The sequence below is a fragment of the Fistularia commersonii genome, chromosome 11, assembly GCF_037954325.1.
Source record: "Fistularia commersonii isolate RoL2024-O1a breed Wild chromosome 11, RoL_Fcom_v1.0, whole genome shotgun sequence".
Lineage (NCBI taxonomy): Eukaryota > Metazoa > Chordata > Actinopteri > Syngnathiformes > Fistulariidae > Fistularia > Fistularia commersonii.
The window spans coordinates 2,462,871-2,483,887 of NC_141294.1; the positions used below are offsets into that span (position 1 = coordinate 2,462,871).

Sequence of the window (21,017 nt, forward strand, 5' to 3'; positions counted from 1 at the left end):
ATTTTTTTCCCAGTACTTAACCAGACTTAGAGCTCGGTATAAAAAAGAACGGAAGAGGCAAATGCATCAGCATTTCTGTGCCTCTCGAATACATTGTCATTTTGCTTTCGCTGTTTAATTTATGAGCAACTATAATTCCTCCCTTGTGGCTTGTTTATTTAGTTTACTTAGCATTTATGTGGGTTAAGAAGAGCTCTGTGCTTATCCGTCCTCTCAGAAGTTGTCATCTTCCTCTCCTTCTGTCATCCTCCTCCTCATCCTTCTCCTTTTTGACCCCCGTGCCTTCCATTCGGAGTTTTCCCGCTAACCCCGATTTGTTTGCCCTTCTTCTTTTTGCAGGTTTTCCTCCACACGCCTCCCGTACGGACTGAGCCGGCCGAGCGACCCAGCCAAGCGCGTCGTACGGAAGAAGTGAAAAACACAAAGCATGGCTGTAGCGGGGTGCCCAGATTATTTCCTGCACCATCCAAATTATCAGGTAAATGGCAAGCGTGGTGCGAGTTGTCCAAAGACGTGCGAATCGAGCGTTTCATATGAGCCCAAATGCGCCAGCGAACCCATTCGATTACTTGGAATCCCATTTAAACTATCGCCGGGGTATTGGCTGTACAAATGTTCCTCGTCACAAATTGCCTGTACAAACAAAGGCTCCGATGAATGAAACTCTGTGTAGATTAGAAAGTTAAATTGTGGGATAGAAACATGCGTTCAGGTTGTCTTTGTCAGAATCGGGTTCTTTTTTTATGAACGTCAATCACCGTGTACTTGTTCACCCATGCATGAGTCTAACGTCCACTCCCACAAATAGCCATAAACGAATGTTGATACACCCCCAGTCACCTAATTACCATATAAATTAGTGTTGCCGTCCGGCCATTCTTTAGCCTTGGCAACAAAAAAAAGGAACAGCAAAGAGAAACTTCAGTTTCGCTGAATGTGACACTGAAACGGTGGTTCGGGAGGCTAAAAGGAAAAGCGCTATCCAGTTTGCGGTCTCCACAAAGGACCTTTTCTCGCCAAAAAAAAACCTGTAGTGGCAAAAAGTGACGAAAACAGTCTGAAGTTCTCTTTGGAACCCAGCTGGCGAGTTTTAGTGGTTCAGATAGAAAAAAAAGGCCTCAGTGAAAATTTACAAGGAATGCCACATTAACAGCCATTCAAATTGGATTTAGGGTATTTTCTCTACACATTGACAAAAACCCGGCGTGTTAGATATACGTTTCATTTGATTCTCATGAAATTTAGAGTTAGGTAGAGATATTCTACAAGTCTGGCTGTCCTCTGCAGCGCAGCCTAATGGCATGTGAGTTCCATACTTCACAAAGGTCCGCCAAGGGATGGACTGCATCAGAGTGGTCAAAGCAACTTGTTTGACTTCTGAAACCTTTGGCCTCGCTCCTGACCATCAGGGTCTGTTGATTCATTCACAAAGGCCGGAGCAAAGGGCTTGCAAACATTTTCAGTGGGCCAGTAGCTCTATTAGCCTGATCAGAGACCGGCCTGTTGTCTGCTCGTCATCTGGGTCATAGCTTTATCTATGACCTTTGACCTCGGAAGGGGAGAGAGTTCACTCGCCCAGATCTCCACAGCTTACAGGGACAGAAACTAAAGATCTGCAAATGAGGTTCTCCGTGTGTGTGTGTGTGTGCGTGTGTGTGTGTGTGTGTCTAGGCACCTGCCAGCTTGTTGTAAAGCGAAAGTCTTGGAGCTGTCGTTTGTTTCTTGGAGCATCAACTGCTAACATGAATCCGCTTTTCAAACAAAGTGTACTCCATCCAACAATCACTTACTGGCCTACATCAGCATAATGAAATTTACAAGGAGCAGGCCTCTAGTTGCGTTGAAAGTGCCCCACCAGTGAACCATCCCCCCCCAAAAAAATAAAACAATGAAAATATTTTTAGGGTTTTCTTCTCCCTGCTTGCAAGCTCTGCTCTTGGCAAATCACATTCTTTTCATGCTCAAAGACAACAAGCCCTCATAGAGCTTAACCGCCAGTAGTATTGTTTTGAAACAAACTTAGATCTTGGCCGGCGGTGTGAATAGGTGCCGGAGCTACAGTATATGGACGGGCCATACGCTCACTCGGTTGTTTGCAAAGCATTCAAGTATGAGAGATGCACCTTGACTTACTGAATGTGAAAACCCATTCTCCGTGAAATTCCTGTCTTGTGAAAGATTTGTGCTGATAAAACTTCAGCGGCAATTCAAAACAGATTCATGGAAAGATAACATTCAGTCCAAACTCAAGGAATTATACCACCTCTTTTAATTCTTCTTGCGTCTGTTTGACCCTCACCACGCGTGAATCACCGACGGCGCACACAAAGACGGGCTACAGTTGACAAAAACATACGAAAGAAAATCTGATACATCTTATCGTTAGGAAATCTGCGCCCCTTATGTGCGGCAAAACATGATGATATGTAAAATATATGGAAACTCCGCATGCCAAAACTCCATATTGTGGTGCATAAACATTCTGTATGCCCTCCGGCGTGTTAATCCTCGCTATGTCTATTTCAGTTCGCTAGACAAACAAGCAGAATCCAGCACTTGAGCATATGTTTTGCTGTGAGAGAAGCTGAGATAGCCAGATTGTTATAGCTGGGGCTAAACATTAACAAGACCATGTGGCATTTCCCAAAACCTTCCAGTGGTACCAGATAGCGCAAGACTGTATTTACTTTACCTAACAACTTTTTTTGCGACTTTTTCGACAAGCAGCATAAAATCTCAGTATTACAAAATGTGTCCAAAAGTATTTTCACCGGTGGGGTTTCTTCCCATGCAGTTTTCCCACACCTCTTTTAATGAGCTATCGCTTGTCTTAAATGTGCTGAGCACTAATTCACCGGTATTTTACCGAAGTATTCAAAAGTTGAAACCCTTCGTCGTGGTTGTCGCCCAAAACTTTGAATGATGAAAACGTGTCGCACAGTGTCTAAACCCCGGGGCATCATTTCAGTATATTTTTAGTGTGTAATAGTCAAAGTCAAGAACTCAAAGTCTGTTTGATTGTCAATTTCTCCGCATTTATTGGACATACAGAGGAATCGAGAAGGCGTTTCTCACAGTGACATCGAATGAATAAAATAATAATAATGATAATAATAATAGAGTGCAAATTAGCAGTAAAGTGCGCCGTTACATTCAACCGTAAACATTCATAGCATGAAGTATAAAGTGAAATGTACAGACAAGCAATAAATTATGTCATTTTGTTACAATTATGTGACCCAATTCGTCATTTCCTCGACACGACGAGTTTATACCGCACCAACTAACAAACCCTGGAGTTTAATTAGATTGATCCTATTATACTTGATTATTTAAGAAAGGATTCAGCTCGCTGCAAAGCGTTCATGTATGTTGTAACAAGGCTTTAACTGTCGCCAATGTCAAGAGTAAGCTGGCAGCTGCAAGCGTTGGCCTACGGTACAAGATTTCCACATCTGAAACTTTCTAAGAATATTCATTTCTTGGTAAATGTAATCACAATGGAAACTGTGATGCTGATTTTTTTTTTCTTTTTTTTTTTTTTTTTTTTTTGGTTGTTTCCATGAGCAAAGATCATTATCAGCTTTTCTTTTCAGTCAAAAGCTTTTCAGTAGATCGACTATTGATTCATATTCAGTGTTCGGTCACAAGTTTTAACCTCAGCCTGACCTCTTCCAAAGGCATAGCGGTGACATGCGCCTCAGTCTATTCCCCTTGTCTGAGTTCCAACCTCCAGACCTTTGTCTTGTCTGCTTTCAATGCCTCAAACTTGTCTCTGGCCTGCCACTGACCCTCCTGAAAAAGCTGAGCCCTCAAACCTTTGAGTTGATTTCAACTTCATAAATATGAAAAGGCGCTTATATGCTCCTTGTCAAAATTCGCCCTACCCTCAGTTCTGTTTTGAAACCCTTTTTAAAACTGGAGCACCGTGCAGCCCTGTGTGTGTGTGTGTGTGTGTGTGTGTGTGTGAGAAAGGTCTGCTTTATGACTGTAAAAAGAATGCCAGCTTCACTGAGAAGCGACTTGAAAACCTTCAAAATCAGATATCAAAGAAAAAGATGTCCTGCCTCGCTGCTCACTGAGTGTCAAAGAGTGTAGACAATTTTTTTTTTTTTTTTTTTTTTTTTGCTCGCTGAAAATCTACCGTGACAATCTTTTCCTGAGATCACACATGCACATCAGCGCCAACAACACACACACGCACACACGCTTTGCGCTGTAGCATCCCGCCAACCAAACGGCGTCCTACTGCCGTTTGGGTGACTGGGTAGGGATCAGTCACAGTCTGGTAGCTGGACCCCCAGACGGTGTGTGTTGAATTTGGCGTTTTTGCTATGGTGAGGAACAAATGGGGCTGTTCATCTTATTATCTTTGTTATTTCAAAAGAACATTTGTGTCGTTGAAATCCACAGCCTCTTTTCAAATCTGACCAAAACAGCCGGGGTTTAAATAAATAAATAGCGTAACGACTGGATGTGGTTGGTCATCGTAGAGGGCGGTTTTTAGAGGCGGCGCCATATTCTGACTTATGGGTACATCCATTTATGTAGTAAGAAGATAGCCAGACTCCGATAGCTTCAAAATGGTATTTGTAACCAACAAAGCTAGAAACTTTATGAGTAGACGGCCATTAAATGTCTGATTTTTTTTCCCTCATCGAAAAAGACTGACGACATTTCTTTTGAGATGAGATGAGATGAGATGAGATGAGATGAGAACAACTTTAATTATCCCGAAGGAAATTGTTGTTCCAGAGTTTCAAGCAAAAACATAACAGTAATAGATAATAGCAGGAAGGAGGGTGAATAAGAAATACAATAAAATATAAATTGTCAAGGTTAAGGCTATCAAGTGTTTTAAGGTCTTCACTACAAAGATTTTGGGAAGTTGCCTAAAATTTTCACCAGAAGTCCACATAATGGAAACACCAATTAAGTTTGAATGCAATCCCAATTTTTTTTTTTTTTTTTTTTTTGGTTGAATTACATATTTGTGAGAATGTTCAAGATTTATCTAAGAGATGAGGCCAAGCATTAGATGACTCATTGTAAGGAGAACCCATATTGTGATAAGATTCAGGAAGAGGAAGTCCAGTAAGTTTAGGAATTCACAAATAGTTTTCTTGCACTGCAATGCCATTTACAGATAAAACAAGGACATTTTATGTTTTATATAGACCTGAAAATACAGTGTAATTCCCCAGCACTGCATAATGGATTCTATCATGGATTGTAATCCAATCGTTTCAATGCTGAAAATTGACGCAAGGGAAAGCATCGCGGAAAAAGTGGAAAGGAATCCAATTCAGGTTTTCACTGAAAGAATCTAAACCAGGGGTCGGCAACCTTTAACACCCAAAGAGCCGTTTGGACCCGGTTTCCTCGGAAAAGAAAACACTGGGAGCAGCAATTACTTTTTGACGTCTAAAATAAAGGTACCACTGTATAAATTGCTTTTTATTACCTTTACACTTTGTATAAACAAGTGTGTAGTGTGTTGCTTCTGAAATTCACAAAGTATTACGGAGAAAATTAAATTTTATAAATGTAATGAACTCATTTTGGGCTTTCAGAGCGTGTAGCGGACCTGAATTGACCTGAATTTTAAAAATAAATCGGGAAAAAAATCACTGTGTCTGTAAACAATAGAATATAAATATTTGCAAAATATCTTCATAAATATTTATTTTACCTGATTTATGGGACTTCTGCGCACAGCATCTGCAAATCGGGATTTAACCGGCTGGCGGGTATACCGGCTTCCGCCAGTGTGACGTTATTTTGAGCGGTGAAAAATAATCAATATAATTTCATTTAATATTTCAAGATCACAATAATCTTCCAACTTAGACCTAAAAGTTAAAAAAAGGGAATTAACACAAATGAAAAACACTTCAATTAAATATTTATAATTTATTTTCCCAAGCCACCCGGAGCCGCAGTGTAAAGGTGAAAGAGCCGCGGGTTGCCGACTCCCGATCCGGCCGAACCTGCTTCGCCCGCCACGGCTTTAAATCAGCAGGAACCAACAACCCCAACAGCTTTTGCTGCATCGGGAGGGAGTCTGCTGCTTTAACTGTAGTGATGCATTTCTGCCTCGGGACATTCTGTTCCAACTCCCTCTAGTAGGACTTCATGGGATGGCCGACTGCTTAGTAGGTAACTTAGTACACAGTGGATCAAAATTCACTGTTTGAAGACTAAAAAAATTAAAAAAAAAACAGATTCAATCCTAACTTTGTGGTGATGACAAGAGAAATAGGAGGTGTAGATGGTTCATATCAAACCTTGACATAAAAATTACATTTTTACATTGTTCAGTTTCAACCCATATTTCTCAATCAATCATAAATATAGATGAATATTAAAAAAAACTTGAAAGAGAATGATTTTATGAGCATAAGGCAGGAACACTGTAAGCAGACAGTCAAAACATCCATGTAAGCATTTTTTGCACTCCAAGGAACCAACGCAGTCCCACAGCTGGACACGCCTGTGGACAAGGAGAGCTGAAACTCCTCGTCCTCGCTGAGCTCGGGTTTTATTTTCCTGTCATCAGAGGACCAGTCAAAAGTTGACCGACTCAATGTTTCCCACAAGTTATTGTTTTTTTGACTCGTGTGGGGAAGCCACAACTATCTTCTTGCCAGAATAAGGAAAAGTGGTATTTGAACAATAGATCTCAGTGGGTAATCAAATGCACGTATGTTTTATCTGCTTTTAAAGCACGCAAAACAACGAATTAGATAAATAACTAAATATATAATCTCACGTTCTTTATATTGGAAATAATGTCACCCGTGGAACTTTGATTTGCAGATCTCATCTGTATGCTGCACAGCTTTCCTTTGAGCTTTAACAGACCTTGTTTGTACATTAAAAACCACTGGTGCCAAAAGAAATAGATTCTGCAACTCATTGTTTGTGATTCAGCTTCAAATCTTAGGCAGTATTTTGCGTAGGAAATGGAACATGGAACTATTAAATGTTTATTATTTTTTATTTGATTTGCTTTGTCCTTGCAATGCCCTCCTATTTTTTTCTGGAAATTTTAATTTTTTTTTTTTTTTTCTTTCTGGCCCCCCCTCCCACCCCAAATCCAGCAGCGGTGATGTAATATGGTTCGTTGTGCTTCTGTGACTGAATCCTCAGTGACATGATTTTTGGCCTTTTTTTTTCCTTTGTTTCTCTCTCTATCAGCAGGACAACATTGACCGGTCGTCCAATCACAGACAGGCTAACCTCATCGGGCCGAGCTTCCAGCAGTCAACCAATCGGAATTCACCTAACCATCAAGGTCGGTCTTCATTCTGTGTGTGTGTGTGTGTGTTGGAGTTAGATGCCAGTGCTTTAAACCTGTCAAATACGTGTATTGATTTCATATAGGATAAGCATGTAATGGTCCCACTTTGGGAAATAACAATAAAAACACACGCATACGTTTATTAACTTCTTTTGTTTTTCATGCGCTTGTACTCTTTGGCACTGACAGATAAAACATAATCTTCAATTTTGAAAAATGTACTGTGAGTATCCATTTTTTGTTGTTTTTCATTCCGAATTCGTGTGTTTATGAATTGCCGACGGACGTAATTGTTGGGGCCTCCAAGAATTCACCCTACCTGTGCCCTTAAGACTGTTTAATGTTTAATATTAAATGTAAGTTTTATATCTACTGAAACTAAATCAAAGATATAATAGGCAATGAATCACATGGAAAACACGCAGTGATTTATATGTCCCTTGGTTCTTTTCTTTTTTTTGCAAAGAGGCGATCCTAAAATATCCAGGTCTAAAAAGAGCATTGCACTAAGTGCATGTGCATTTTAGCTAAACCTATTTCATTAGCGTAATAGAGATGGCCCATCAGTCATTTCGAAATAAATACACCAAAGGTTTGGAGACGACAGCTCAGAATGCGCTCAGCCAAACTTTTGAGAAGTCCATTTAGGGGATAAGCTCGCTCTATATTTTATATTCATTTTCACGAGTACGAGAGTTCCCGGTTTTGTGTGCATGTGTGCCCGTCGTCTCCGTGTGGACAGCAGCTTGCTGCTCATTATCCTCCACTGGGCTGGGGGTGGCTTGAGGGGGATAATATATATTTGGGTCTCTTCCGCTGTAAACATTTCAGCAGTTCAAAGGGTGATCTGCATGGACACAGGGTGCCATTATAATTACGCCGTCTATCTAATTGTGCCATACAAGGTTCATCCATGGCAATCGGAGCATGAGATTTAAGCACAATATTGGCTCAGCATGGGAGGTAAGGGCGGGGAGTCTGCGAGGACTCAACCAGTGAATTAGAACGCTTGGCCGTGGCATGAGAAATAAATGGAGCAGAAATTGCATTGTCATTTTTCAGGATCGGCCGGAAAGGAGGGAACTCAGGAGAACTGTAGACAGATGAATGGAAATAACTTCAACCGAAGAACGTTTTGCCTTCACTGCGTTATGGGCCGCCTTTATCGGTGCGGTCGGTAGAGTCGACTTCCGCCGTCTTGCCTAGAATATGCGACTCTTTCGCTCTTACAACTGTCCGGTGGTGGATCCCCGATCTTTGGAGCGACATTCTAGCTACTCAAAGTGCCGCTTTTTGATTCAGCCTTGCCTTTTGGCTGTAAGTCGTGGCTGATAATCCATGTTGATGTTATTAAATTTGTTTCCCAGTGATTCCGCTATTCCATTGTTTCAGATTTAATGGAGCCACCGGCTGTGTTCGCTATAAGCCCAGAACAGTCATAAGCCTGTTCGTATTGCAGGGAACAAAACAGCTTTTCAGGAAAAAAGGGCCCACTATTATTTCATATGTTTGGAATGAGATGTTAGCTAATGGGGGTATTTGCCAGGCGGTATTTGTTTAGTAACTGGAGTTGCTCCCACCAAATTCGTCCTCTCTAAGTGGTTTATCCCAAATGTAGTAACATTTCTAATAACCGGGAGAACAGGGAAACTTTATCTGCAGCGTTCGCGAGACACATTTGAGTCACAGATGTGATGTCACAGGGTTGCACAGCGTTGTCTCCTCTGTGACGGCTCTCTCGGTCACAAAGAAGAATGCCAGCGCTGAGCTCACGGCCCGACGTGCCATACGAGTCGCCTTGCGAACTTTGAGACACGGCATTTTAGGACAGTCAAACAGAGCGGGGCGGCCGAGAGGATCACGATGGAGAAACGTAGCGCCGGCGGGACGATCGGCCGTGCAGCTGCCGGGCAACAAATCCCATCAGTGGTATCCACACTGTAATAGTAATCTGACGACGGGGCTCTGGAGGTTTTGACCAACCATGATCTCAGGCGGGGTTTTTCCCCAGTCCTGTCTTTTTGAAGGCATGGCAACATGTCACATGCAGATGCAACAATGGCAAATGCACAAACTGTAATCTTTTAAAACCTCACAAATAGTGTGGGAGCTCTTAAAAACGGGGGTTAGGGAAGTACGCTTGTACACAGACGACAATGCAACTCGGAAACTATTTGCTTGTTTGTTGCAATTTGTCACCCCGTAATCCTTATTGGACTTCCTGTTTTTGTGAACTTACAGATTCTTACTGTCCCACCATTGAGTTCCATTGTTTGCCTGTTTTGTGACTTTTTTTTTTTCCCCCTCTAATTGCCTGTCGCACCTTATGATGCATTTATAGACGGTCCTGGCTGTAGGGGTAATTATTATATGGCTGACAGGACTGAAAATGGGAGTGTATGCCGTTCCCCTTGCAAGGAGTTTTTGTCATTCCTCAGAAGTGCATTGCGAGCCGCCGGTGCAGCGGGTGAGGATGCACTTGGGCGCAACGTACAGTTTTATTTGTGTTTGGACAGATGATGAATCATCTGTATGCTTCATCCTTCTGCACATCTGGTAGAAGTAAGCAAGGAAGCAAAATTGGCACAAACCAAATCCTCGCAACCGTCATCCTGAGAGGAAATAGAGGATGGAGAGTCACCATACAAATTGATCAGTTATGAAATATTTTCCCCTCAGTTTAGTAGCAGAATCGCATTGATAAATTGTGCTGTGTTTCTGCTGGCCGGTCTATGAGTACACTGTCAGTGATCAGGAATCACCATCCCCAGTTTTTGACACTGTCAGACACTGTTTTTGTCCTCACACAAAAGCTGTCTTTGACGTTTCCTCACAGTTCAACTCAGGAACACCATTTCGGAGGTTGAATATATCCAACTTTTTCCTCTCGAGAATACAACAAAGTCATGAGGTGCTTTTGATCGAGAGATAAAATGTTTACCTCCAAATAAAGTGTATAAAACAGAGATGTCGTGCCTGTTGCTCAGTTAGTTAGTAGGTTCAGCGCGAGCAGTTTTTCCAATTTATTCATCAGAAATTCAGACATTTCACAAGCTGACCAAGGGAGGCGTTAGAATAAAAAAAAGTCTTTGCATTACCAATATCATTCAGACATAAACTGTCTTTTGTAATATCCAGTTTTTAAGAACATTGTCTCCAATTTAAGGCTCAAAATTCTGAATTAAAAAAAGCATTATCGGTCCCTGCCTCGTGATCAGCTTCACCTCTTCGTCTTTTCTCCCTCCCGTCGCCCCCCGAAATAAGGTCTCCCCTTTTATTTACTCTCATCTCCCTTCTGTTTGTCTGTTTTCCCTCTATCAAGTCTCCTGTTTTCCTTTTGACCCTCCCACCCTCCATCTGGTGGCCTGTCCCTCGGCGGGAGGACGTGCACTGTCACCAGTGTTATTGCACACTTCACAGTTTATACTTTCTTTATCTATTTCCATACGGATCTTTTTTGAAAGGAGACCCCTTTTTCAGTTTTGCGTTCACATAATGTATATATTTGCGTCTCATTCGCGCCTTCAGGGAATGCTGTGCATTTGCACCTCTCAGCAACATTTCTTTTTCGAGGCAAGCGTTGTCTTTTTTTTTGTACCAGCATGAATTAATTAAAAGATAGTTAGACTACATTCCTGGGTAAATGGGGAAATAGAGAGCCATATGGATGCCCCATCAACACAATGATCTTGTTTTGGCCATGTCTCATTCCCTAATTATCAGAAATATTCAAAACAGCTTTTATGCAGATTCCTAGCAGACTTAACTAGTTTTACAGATGATTAATGCTGCATTTAATGTGGCTCAAACAATGGAAGAAGCTTGGGCTATTTTTACCCCCAATTTAACCTGTTATAGATTCTTCAGCGGAAAGGAAGGGGGGGGGTAAACATGTCAGTGGAGTAAATGAACAAAAGCCATGGGATAAATGAAACAAAGGAAAATGAGAACAATAATGGCAGTGTTATCCATTAACCTACCCGGGTTTCATACACGGTGCTGACTTTCACGCCGAGGTTGAAAAACTTTAATCAATGAAAGGTCCATCGATTTAAAAAAAAAAAAAAAAAAAAAAAAAGAATTCACCGTCACCTCCGCAACTTTTTTCTTTGTCATAAATCAATCGCTCGTTCATTGGTTAAGATTTACTCATTATTACATCATTTCAAACTGAACCTGAGCACGTGCTGTACTCTTCATCAGTCGTATGACAATGGTAAGGTAACAATCATAATAAGACTATTTAAAACCTATTATTAAATTGCTGTAAAATGGTCAAAGATACATGCAAACTGCAAATACATAGATGTAGGCATATTTCTTCAAACCTGAAATACACATATTATCATTTCAACTTAAGTCATCAATCATATCAATATTGCAGCACCTGTTGTTGCAGATCAGTGAAACTATGCATTGGATATAAGAATAGCGTCAGATTCTCACTGATTTGGACATGTTTATAAAAGTGCCTCTGTGAGTTGAAATATCAAGCCACGGCCATAAAAGACTTCATATCCTGATACAGCTTAAGTTAATTCCATTTATTCCCTCTAAATTTTCGGTAACGTACGTCGTATAATATTAGGAAGAGAACCCAGCTTTACCTTTCCCATGTTTGTCTCACAGCTCGATGGACGATGCCGTCATCGGTTGGATTTAAACTTTGCCTTATGGCGCTCCTGGATAGTTTCCCATTGGATGTACAACGTTTGGTTTTGGAAAGCATCCAATAAATAAAAGCTTAAAGTTTTAAAAATGATGTCACTCATAGCTTTGATACTCTTTATTTAGTAAAAAAAAAAAATGAAAGCACTCGGTTTCCCCAGTGTATATATTGAAACAGTGCACTTTACTTTGACTTAGGTTTCACACTTTTGTTTGCACTGCAAAAATGCACGCCCCAAACCAGGAATACATGGCAACAGAAGGTGTTGGCTTGAAGCAACTGTATCACAACTGTAAATTCAGTGTCGTCTCCTGCATGCGTTGCCCTCTATGGTTGTGACAATGTGAGGCCAGTCACTGGCTCCGTGCTTGGTGGCCATAAATATAGGTGTTTGGGTCATTCTTTTGCCCACCGAGGACAAGCGGTCGGCACGACATGTCGAAGATTGTGTCATGGTTTTCATTATGAGGTTAACTCCTGCGTGTTCTTGCCTGGATGTACCCTCGTGTCGTCAGTTGCTTTTCCTGACACCCGGGTTTATGACACATGCCTTTGTTATGTGTCATATTGCGACATGTATTGCAAGAAGGTAATTGCAATCGTATGACTGATAATGACGCACGAACCCGGTCCTTGTTTGGATTTGCGGGCTGTGTATTGTATGCAAACATTTTCGCCAAATCCCTCTTGAAGCCAAAACAAGTCAGGAACCCAAGAAAAGTCATGAACACAATGGCTAAGGATGATGTAAGGTAATGGTTTAAAGTGATATTTCCAGTAGTTTTCCCTTTTACAGTTACAGGGTTTGCTCATGCCAATCTCCAAAAAAAGAAGAAACAAACTGTTGTTTGTTTTCCTTGCTGTGTCCTTAGCCGTATGTATGGCCTTGTATGCACCCTGTGTCCTGTGGTATATAGCTCTTTAGCTCGCTAGGCTATCCATAAGTAGCTGTTGCAGCTTACTTGTTACTATTAATACCCGCAGATTAACCACCTGTGATGCACCGGCACCTGTGATACAGCTACCTGACACGTTCTCTGGGAAAGCTCCTCAATGAAAACATTCACCTCAACGATTTGTTTTAACGTCAAATCAGAAGACAAAGCTGCGCTGCTGTATTTTAATATGTTTCCCAGCCTGCTAACTGCGAGCTACCAAATGTGCACAGGAATACTCTTATTCCAGAGGGGGTCGGATTTTGTAGATGCTAATTTTCTCAACCTTGTAAGGCAGTTCTGTAAAGAAAAAAAAATCATTAAATCATTTGTTGTGAAGGCTTTTGTTGAGCAGAGGGACAACATAGGTCTGATGGAAGGACCGAGGTGACGGGTGCACGTTAGGCGATCATGATCCGCACACTCCGGATTCCAGCGTGGAGGTCAATATTTAAATTTTACACGCCGTCGAAGCGCATCGAAGCTGACCTTTGGATCAATGAAAATGAAACAAAAAAGTGTGCACAGCAGTAACTGTATGTTGTATATCTAGCTCTGTAAATGTGATCTCAAGCCAAACCCAATCTCTTTAGTCTTTTGCTCTTGGGCTCCGCAGTTATTCAATTTAATTAAGAGTGAGGTCATGTCCGAATGTGAGTTTATGGTTTCTCTATATTGGTTTCAACGGCCACTTCTACTTAGGATTAGATCTTGTCTCCCCCTAGTGGGTTCCTTGCAGGCTACAGCACAGTAGTTGGATCTTGATAAAGAGATTTTGATAATGCATTCATGAGCAAGAGTTCTTTTATTTGGCAATGAAGAATTATTAATCATAGAGTCATCACATCGGATTGTAATTTTTAGAGAGTAACACGGCATGCCTGGTTTAATAGGATAGGAAGGCAGAACTTTCTTTGCATGGACCAATTAAATGAGTGCGTCCTGTGCAACTCAGACTTAAATGCAACAAACTCCTGGAGTTTGTTGAAAATTTTTACTTTATGAATTTAAATGCGCCTCGGGTTGTTTTTTTGTCCTTTTTTTCGTGGGAGTTTTGCGGACACATTCTTATCTAAAAAGAATTCCACAGAATATTTGATACATGCCATGAATCGAGACCCCAAGCGTCTATCAGCGTGATGCCTTTACTGTGAAACCCAGTGGTGAAGATTGGAAAAGTGTTACGGGCCGGTTAGCAATCATACCAGTGATTTTGCCTACAAGGCGGCACAGCGTACGTAGTCTAGATAGTCTTGCTGATTGAGCACACTGGTGAACGTCTGTGTGTGCGTGCGTGTGTGCACGCCCTTCGCATTGTTTGACCTGTTTTTCTTTCATGGGATTATTTCGAAGTACGTTGTTGAGGTCAAGGATTTCAGTCATGGCCACAGTGAAATGACACAGGGCCCGAAATAGAAACAACAAAATCATGCAACATCATGTGATGTTACCTGTTTTTTTTGCAACTCTTAACTTTGTGAAACCAATGCGACAAACTTTAGAAACGTACTTTTTTTTAATCCTGTGGTGTTGCACACTGTTATGAAGACCCACTTTATTTTTATTTTTCAGCCGTATGAAACCTCAGTTAGGTTTTTTCCATTCTCATTTACTGGTATTTATTTATCTTAATCGGAGCATCTTGTGCTCGGACGGTTGCATGCCAGTCAACAAGTCCATCAACGGTATCTGTTTGTTTTTGTTTGTTCCTTCCAGAAGATGACGTCGATTTGGAGGCCCTCGTGAATGATATGAACTCCTCACTGGAGAGCCTGTACTCCACCTCCAGCGGTCAGCAGACAGAGTCGACTCCGTTACTGCACAACGGACAGGCCTCCTCCTCACACCACCACCCCCATAATCATCATCATCATCATCACCACCACCAGCAAACACAATCTATCCAGCTGCGACAGGGTCAGCATGTCCTGAGCCACATGTCCCCCGAGCCCCCCTTGTCATCTTCCTCTTCCACGGACTCAACCCAAACCAGCCTACGACGGTCACAGCCCATGCACATCCTCGCCGTCAGGTCGGTGGAAAAGGGTTTCTGATTTCAGTCTCACCGTTATAGATGTGTAGCACGGAGGTGTAACGAAAAAACGTTCACGATTTCGCCAGTTGAAAGTGAATCAACAACTTCTAAGCCTGCTCTTTACCTCTATCTTAAAATAAGCTTCAGACCAATTACACTGCTCAAAAAAAACAAAGGGAACACTAAAATATCACACCCTAGATCTGAACAAATGAAATATTCTTATGAAATACTTTGTTCTTTACATTGTTGAATGCGCTGACAGCAACTTCACATAGAAATGTTCAATGGAAATCAAATGTATGAACCCATGAAGGTTTGGATTTGGTGGAAAAATACACGACGGACTGATCCAACTTGGATGTAATGTCCTTAAAACGAGACAAAATGAATCCGTGTTGCTTCCTAAGCGGACAGTTTGATTTCACGCCTTGACTTGGAGTTACATTGTGGTGTTGAAGTGTTCCCTTTATGTTTTTGAGTGGTATATTTTATAGAGTACTTTCCACTATCTGACTTTTGCATGGCAAATTGCTGGAAGAGGAAACAAGTTCAGGGGCGCTGATGATAACAATGGTTTAAAGGCTCAGACGAATATTTGAGTTTCGAGTGAGCCCAGCGCGATCTCTTCAAACAAGCGCAACCGATCCTAGCAAACAGCTGGAATACAATTGAAAAATATCATATTCGCTAACTCCTGATTGGATTTCCTTTAAACCAAAATGTTTCTGACATTTGAACTCCTATTGTTTTGGTTTTCATCGCTCAAGTTGTGAGGATTTTGCTTTCTTTAGCATTTAAAAGGCTTACTTGAAATTAATACTAATTGAAAATATGCACTTTCTTGTCACTTCCTCTTTGTTATTAACACCAGCAGAAGAAGAAAAGCAGTAAGTAACCTAAGATCTCCATAAGAATGTAAACCGCCTCTCCACACGGCTTCCCGTCCAGCACGACTAGCATATGCATTTCTTATTACGCTCAGCTGCCGTATTTAACACAGACGGACGAGAAGCGATCAGGTAATAGTTTATTCTGTCCCGTGGGTTTCTTTTTTTCCCCCCCCTTTTTCTCTCACACACACACACACACGCAAACATGGAGACTCAGGCACCAAAGTTCTTATTATTCAGGGTTGACCTCTGGATAACCCTGTTCTCCAGCTCAGATGGAACAACTTCAAAAGGCCCCGTTCCCTTTTGAACTCGCTGGGTTCTTCAGAGACGCTGAGTTTGATCGAGGCGGGCTGCTGGAGACCGAGGAAAAGACTCCGCCACAATGGCTCTCTGAGCTCGCTACTATTCACCGAAAAAAAAAAAAAAAAATGATTCAATCCTGAAAAGTTTATGATCAACTGTCAAATCATCATTCCTCTTTTGAGCCCAAGGCTCAAACCGAGTGTGCCTAATTTAAAACCTCTTTAAAGTGATGTCTTGATTCAATATTGATGCGCGATAAATATTGCAGGGAAGTAGCCGGCGAGCTGCGGGGGTCTGTGATTACCGCTTGCTTGGAGTCTGTTAATTACGGGTAGATCAGACAGAAACAGACATAAGCCCGGATGCGCCGCGGCAGAGATTTATTAATTCTAACTTTCTGCCCCGCACACGTTCCAGGTCTTATTTCAAAGTAGAGGAGACCTCATGGTACGACGTAAGATCTCCGTAATGAGACTTTCAGTCAACAAACGGTAATCGAACGATCTGTCTGTGCTTCTGTCCTCCGCAAACTATCCGCAACACTCAGGCGCCTGCAGGAGGAGGAGCAGCAGCTGAGGACGTCTTCTCTCCCGGCCATCCCGAACCCTTTCCCGGAGCTTTGCAGTCCGGCGAGCTCACCTGTCCTCAGCCCCGGGTCCCTGCCTCCTGGAGAACCCTCTGCAGGAAAATATGCAAGTTCAACCCGCGACGCTGAAACCCCGTCTCGTTTTCATGAATCGCGTTTAACTCTCCCGGCGGGGTTTTGAGTCCTTATAATTTTGTGTGGTCGAATCGGGTAAAAAAAAAAAACATCGTCTCCTTACGGCTCGTCAGAGACTTGTCACGGTGAAAAACAGGAGACATTTGCGAACCAATTGTGTACATTTTGATTTTCTTGTGTTTTGATGCCCCAAACCATGAATAACTCTCTTGTTTTGAAAGAAACAGAATTAGAATATCATCAATCAGTTGCACTTAGCGGTCTGCTGTGTGTTGGACATGAGCACATAGGAATTTCCCTGGCCTACATCTGCCCCATATTTTGTTCGTGAGAGGCATGTTGATTGCTTGCACATGATACTACTGTTTTTTTTTTTCTTTTTTTGTTAGCGTGCCTGCGTGCTCCCAAACAGTGAAAAATGAATAGAGGAAGAAGTGTGTGTGTGTGTGTGTGTGTGTGTGCAGTGTACCTGCCCGATCTCGGTTTAATTTGTGTGTTCAAGCGTCGACAGAGATTAAGAGACGGGTCCGTCTTTTCCTGGAAGTCTGAGTTGCTCCATCATGGCTGTCATTGAACTTCACGTGGGTCCACCCGAAGCTGGTTATAATATAACAGTTTACAGTAATACGAGGGCGGGCTATTTCTCATAAATACTTCAGCTCCCTTTGATCCCAGCCTGTTTTGGCCGCGCCGGCTGTACAGTTAAGTCAAAATGTGAGCCCGAGTCTAACGTCTAACCGGCTTTGCTTTTTTCACTTTGCGGCCCGTAAATCACTCGATTCCGGTAAGTGGCTAAGAATTTTGTGAAGTTTGGATTAACACCTGCCGGCGTTATAAATAAAGCGCCCGCGACCGGACAGAGTGTCGAAACGCGAAGTCTCGTTCCGCCCCGATGCTATCGTGAGTGCAAAAGTTTCACGCGCATCCGTGCGGGAACGATTAGCTTCGCCGTAAACGATGAACGCTACGTGTTAAATCCAAGTGAACCGAATAGGTCAAATACGTACGTCTCCCCTGGAGGTTATGAGTTTAGCGTTGAATTACTAGCTGTGACATAACTCTGGCTTCATTTAAATGAAACAGGCATGTCTGGTAAATATTCTGAAAACAATTTGACTGACCTGCCGGGGACGGGAATGTTGTTGCTTTATGAATTCCCAGACGGCCTGTTAAGAGAGCTGCGCGGAACAGGAAACGGAGTGGGGGATCGCAGGAGGTACAAGGAGAAGGTGTAGACTATCTTCGGACGAAAATGACTCCTGCGATTTCACCCTAATTAGACAATGAGACATCAATGAGAAGTGTGTGTGTGTGTGTGTGTGTGTGTGTGTGCGCTCCACACTTGTCTGGTACCAGTTAGTGTGCCTTTGACATCTATTTCGGGCATGGCTTCCTGTCACAGCGAGGGTGTTTCAATATTCTCCTGCAACTCGGGGATTAGCGGGCCGGCGCTCGCTCACACTGTGCTCCAGCTAGTTCCGTTTCAATTCTTCGGTTTCATTCTTTTGTGGCCACGCGGAGGAGATGTGAAAAGAAATGTCGTGATAAAAGGCGCCCGTTGTTTCTGTCGTTAAAGTAACCGTAGAGGAGTGTGAAAGACGTGCGGTTTCTTACTCCTAGCAAGGATTTGCATTCGATGTAAACCTCCATCGTGAGTTTTGCGTCAGTGTTACGATACATCTGCTCCCAGAAGGTAAACTGTATATATAGATATTTATGGTAGAAACTAAGTTTTTACTGGTTTTGTTCTCCAGGAACAAATCTTTCATAATTGCAATTTCTCTCAGAGAAAGAGCTGTGGAAAAATGAAATCCAAGTGTGTGTGTTTCGAGCACACGCACCACGCACACAACTGGTGTGTGTGTGTGTGTGTGTGTGTGCGTGCTGCGCATCCATCCATACCCGCGAATGGATTTGCCTTTTAGATGCATGTGTGTGTTTGCACTCCAGTCTGCTTGTTTGTCTTTGTGAGTTCTGTAAACTATTTACTGGATTGGCAGTGTCTGTCTATTGTTGATGGCAGTGGAAAGTATGTCTCATTGTGGTCGTTCTTTTGTGGAAATTCAATTCAGCACCTTTCCATTGAAGAAGAAAAAAAAAAAAAGAAAGAAAAGAAAAGAAAGAAGAGGAAGAGAGAGAGAGAGAAAAAAAAAAAAAAAGAAAAAAAAAAGAACTCCAGCAGAGCTGTCTCATCACACACATGTGCCCCTGGGGTCCGGCTCTGGAGGTGTGGGGAACAGCAGTAATGCAGCTTTTCTCGTACATCTCCGCCGAGCGCCGAAGAGGAATAGCGGGTGATCTCTCGGGTGTTTGACAAGAGGGATGGTGAGCAGGTAAATTATTGCTTCCAGCCCACTCTCCACAACCCCTGACCTTCATCATTTTAACCATATGTGCTCTGTTTCGTGCCTTTCCTTTAACTTTTCTTTGGAAGCCTGTCTCCACCAACCCCTCGCTTTGCCCTCTTAACATGTAGCCTGGTCTGCCAGCCTGCTGTTGAGTAATTTTTCTGTTTGGTTTACTGAATTTTCCGACCTTCGGGCGTTCTCTGACAGACTCTCGTACTTTTTCTGCCCCTCTTCGACTCCTTACCTCTCATTGGCCTGTGAGCCGAAGCCACGAGGAAGCTGCGCAGGGCTGTCAAATATGACCGGGCAAACTTTTTGCCATCGCCCCGCGATATCCGATGACCTCACTTTTCTCCCTTTCCTCACTTTCTCCACCGTTAACCGTCCTTTCTGCGGTTTGTCCTTTAGCAGCTTGAGAAATTAAAAAGCATGCATTATTTGTATGCTGCTTTTCAGAAGCAGTTTAACAAGCGTCAGTGACACTTTTTGTGCCCATAAGAATGATGATAACAGCAACAAAAACAATGATTATAATAGGGCGGCACAGCGCTCGGCGCTTCCAGAAAGGCCAGAAAGGCCAGAAAGGTCTCTGGTTGGACTCCGACAGCTAGGGTTAAATCCGGGTTCTCCGGTTTCCTCCCGCTGTAAAAAACTTAAGGTCTCAAATGAACCTAGTAGGTTCCTTTGAGAACATTAGAGAGTGAATGGTTGTATGTCTCTTTATGATGTGTGATTTAAGGAGGACTGTAGAACAAGCAGAATAGATAATGAATGGATGAGTGGATGAAAAATATTAATAATGATGATGATGATAATAATAACAATAATAATAGAAGTAATAAAACATTTATGCAGATTTGAATGAGCAACTGAATTTTAGACATTTCTGCTGTGGGCATATCCGCTTCCTCTATTATGAGTACAAAAATAGTTTAGAAAAACTCAAGAGCTTCATATCTTTCCAAAAATCACAGCCCAGTTAATTCAAAATAACCCACAAACATTATTATTAGCAGTTTTATTGGGAACTGTTTTTATCCCCACTAGAGTGTTCCTACATGCAACTGCTCATAACAAAACCTCTACGTCATTTTAAGCAACCAGGCCGTGATATGTGGTTAAAATACAACAGCTCTGTTGTATTGTTGCACACCTCGCAAGAAATAACATTAATTGGAGACAACAATCGACAACTCACCCCGGTCCGTCGTGCTTTTAATGTCCTATTAATGATGTTAAAAGGAGAAGACGGTATCTATGAGCATGTGAACATAAAACTTCCATATCCAAAGGAAAACATTAAGAAAAACTCAAAACACATTAAAAAAAAAAATGCAAAAAGAAATCTGAGTGAAAGGTGGCTGACCAATGGATAGATGTTCTTATTTTACACGCTGGACGGTCTGGACTCTGTAGTGCCATTTATTCCTGTTGCGCATAACTTGGACACTGTGTTCTCGTAGCTGTCCCACTTATTCTAGTGTGGGAACACCGATTTGATGACGGGGTTTCCAGATTTTGTTGGATTTACTGTACTCGGACTGGATGTCTCGTAGCTCACTGTGCTCGCGGGTATAGCCGGGTCCCCACGCCCTCCTCGCTCTGTGTCTTGTTATCTTTTATTGGTCTGTCTATCTATGTGTGTCTTGAACTAAAAATTTCTGTCTTTATCTCAGTGCCTGTCATAAGTGATCCTCCGTCATCTCGCCGCCCCTCCTCCCCTCCCGCGTATCATTAAGTTCAGTGAAAAAGACGATTGATTTTTAAGCTGGAAGGAATCCTGCACAGGCTGTCGAGCCGAACGTAG

The 21,017-nt window shown here is 42.2% G+C and overlaps 1 protein-coding gene across 4 annotated transcripts in view; it reads left to right on the forward strand.

Moving 5' to 3' along the window:
- Nucleotides 1-21,017, forward strand: part of grb10b (growth factor receptor-bound protein 10b) — a 62,137-nt gene that overhangs the window by 14,680 nt on the left and 26,440 nt on the right. For 3 of the 4 annotated variants that reach the window (XM_086156050.1, XM_086156052.1, XM_086156053.1), the window contains exons 2-5: nucleotides 340-478; nucleotides 7,201-7,297; nucleotides 14,624-14,939; nucleotides 16,689-16,833. In XM_086156050.1, coding sequence (XP_086012176.1) covers nucleotides 428-478; nucleotides 7,201-7,297; nucleotides 14,624-14,939; nucleotides 16,689-16,833 — 609 coding nt within the window. In that variant the 5' untranslated portion in view covers nucleotides 340-427. The remainder of the gene's footprint in view (nucleotides 1-339; nucleotides 479-7,200; nucleotides 7,298-14,623; nucleotides 14,940-16,688; nucleotides 16,834-21,017) is intronic. The other variant, XM_086156051.1, reaches the window with a different exon arrangement.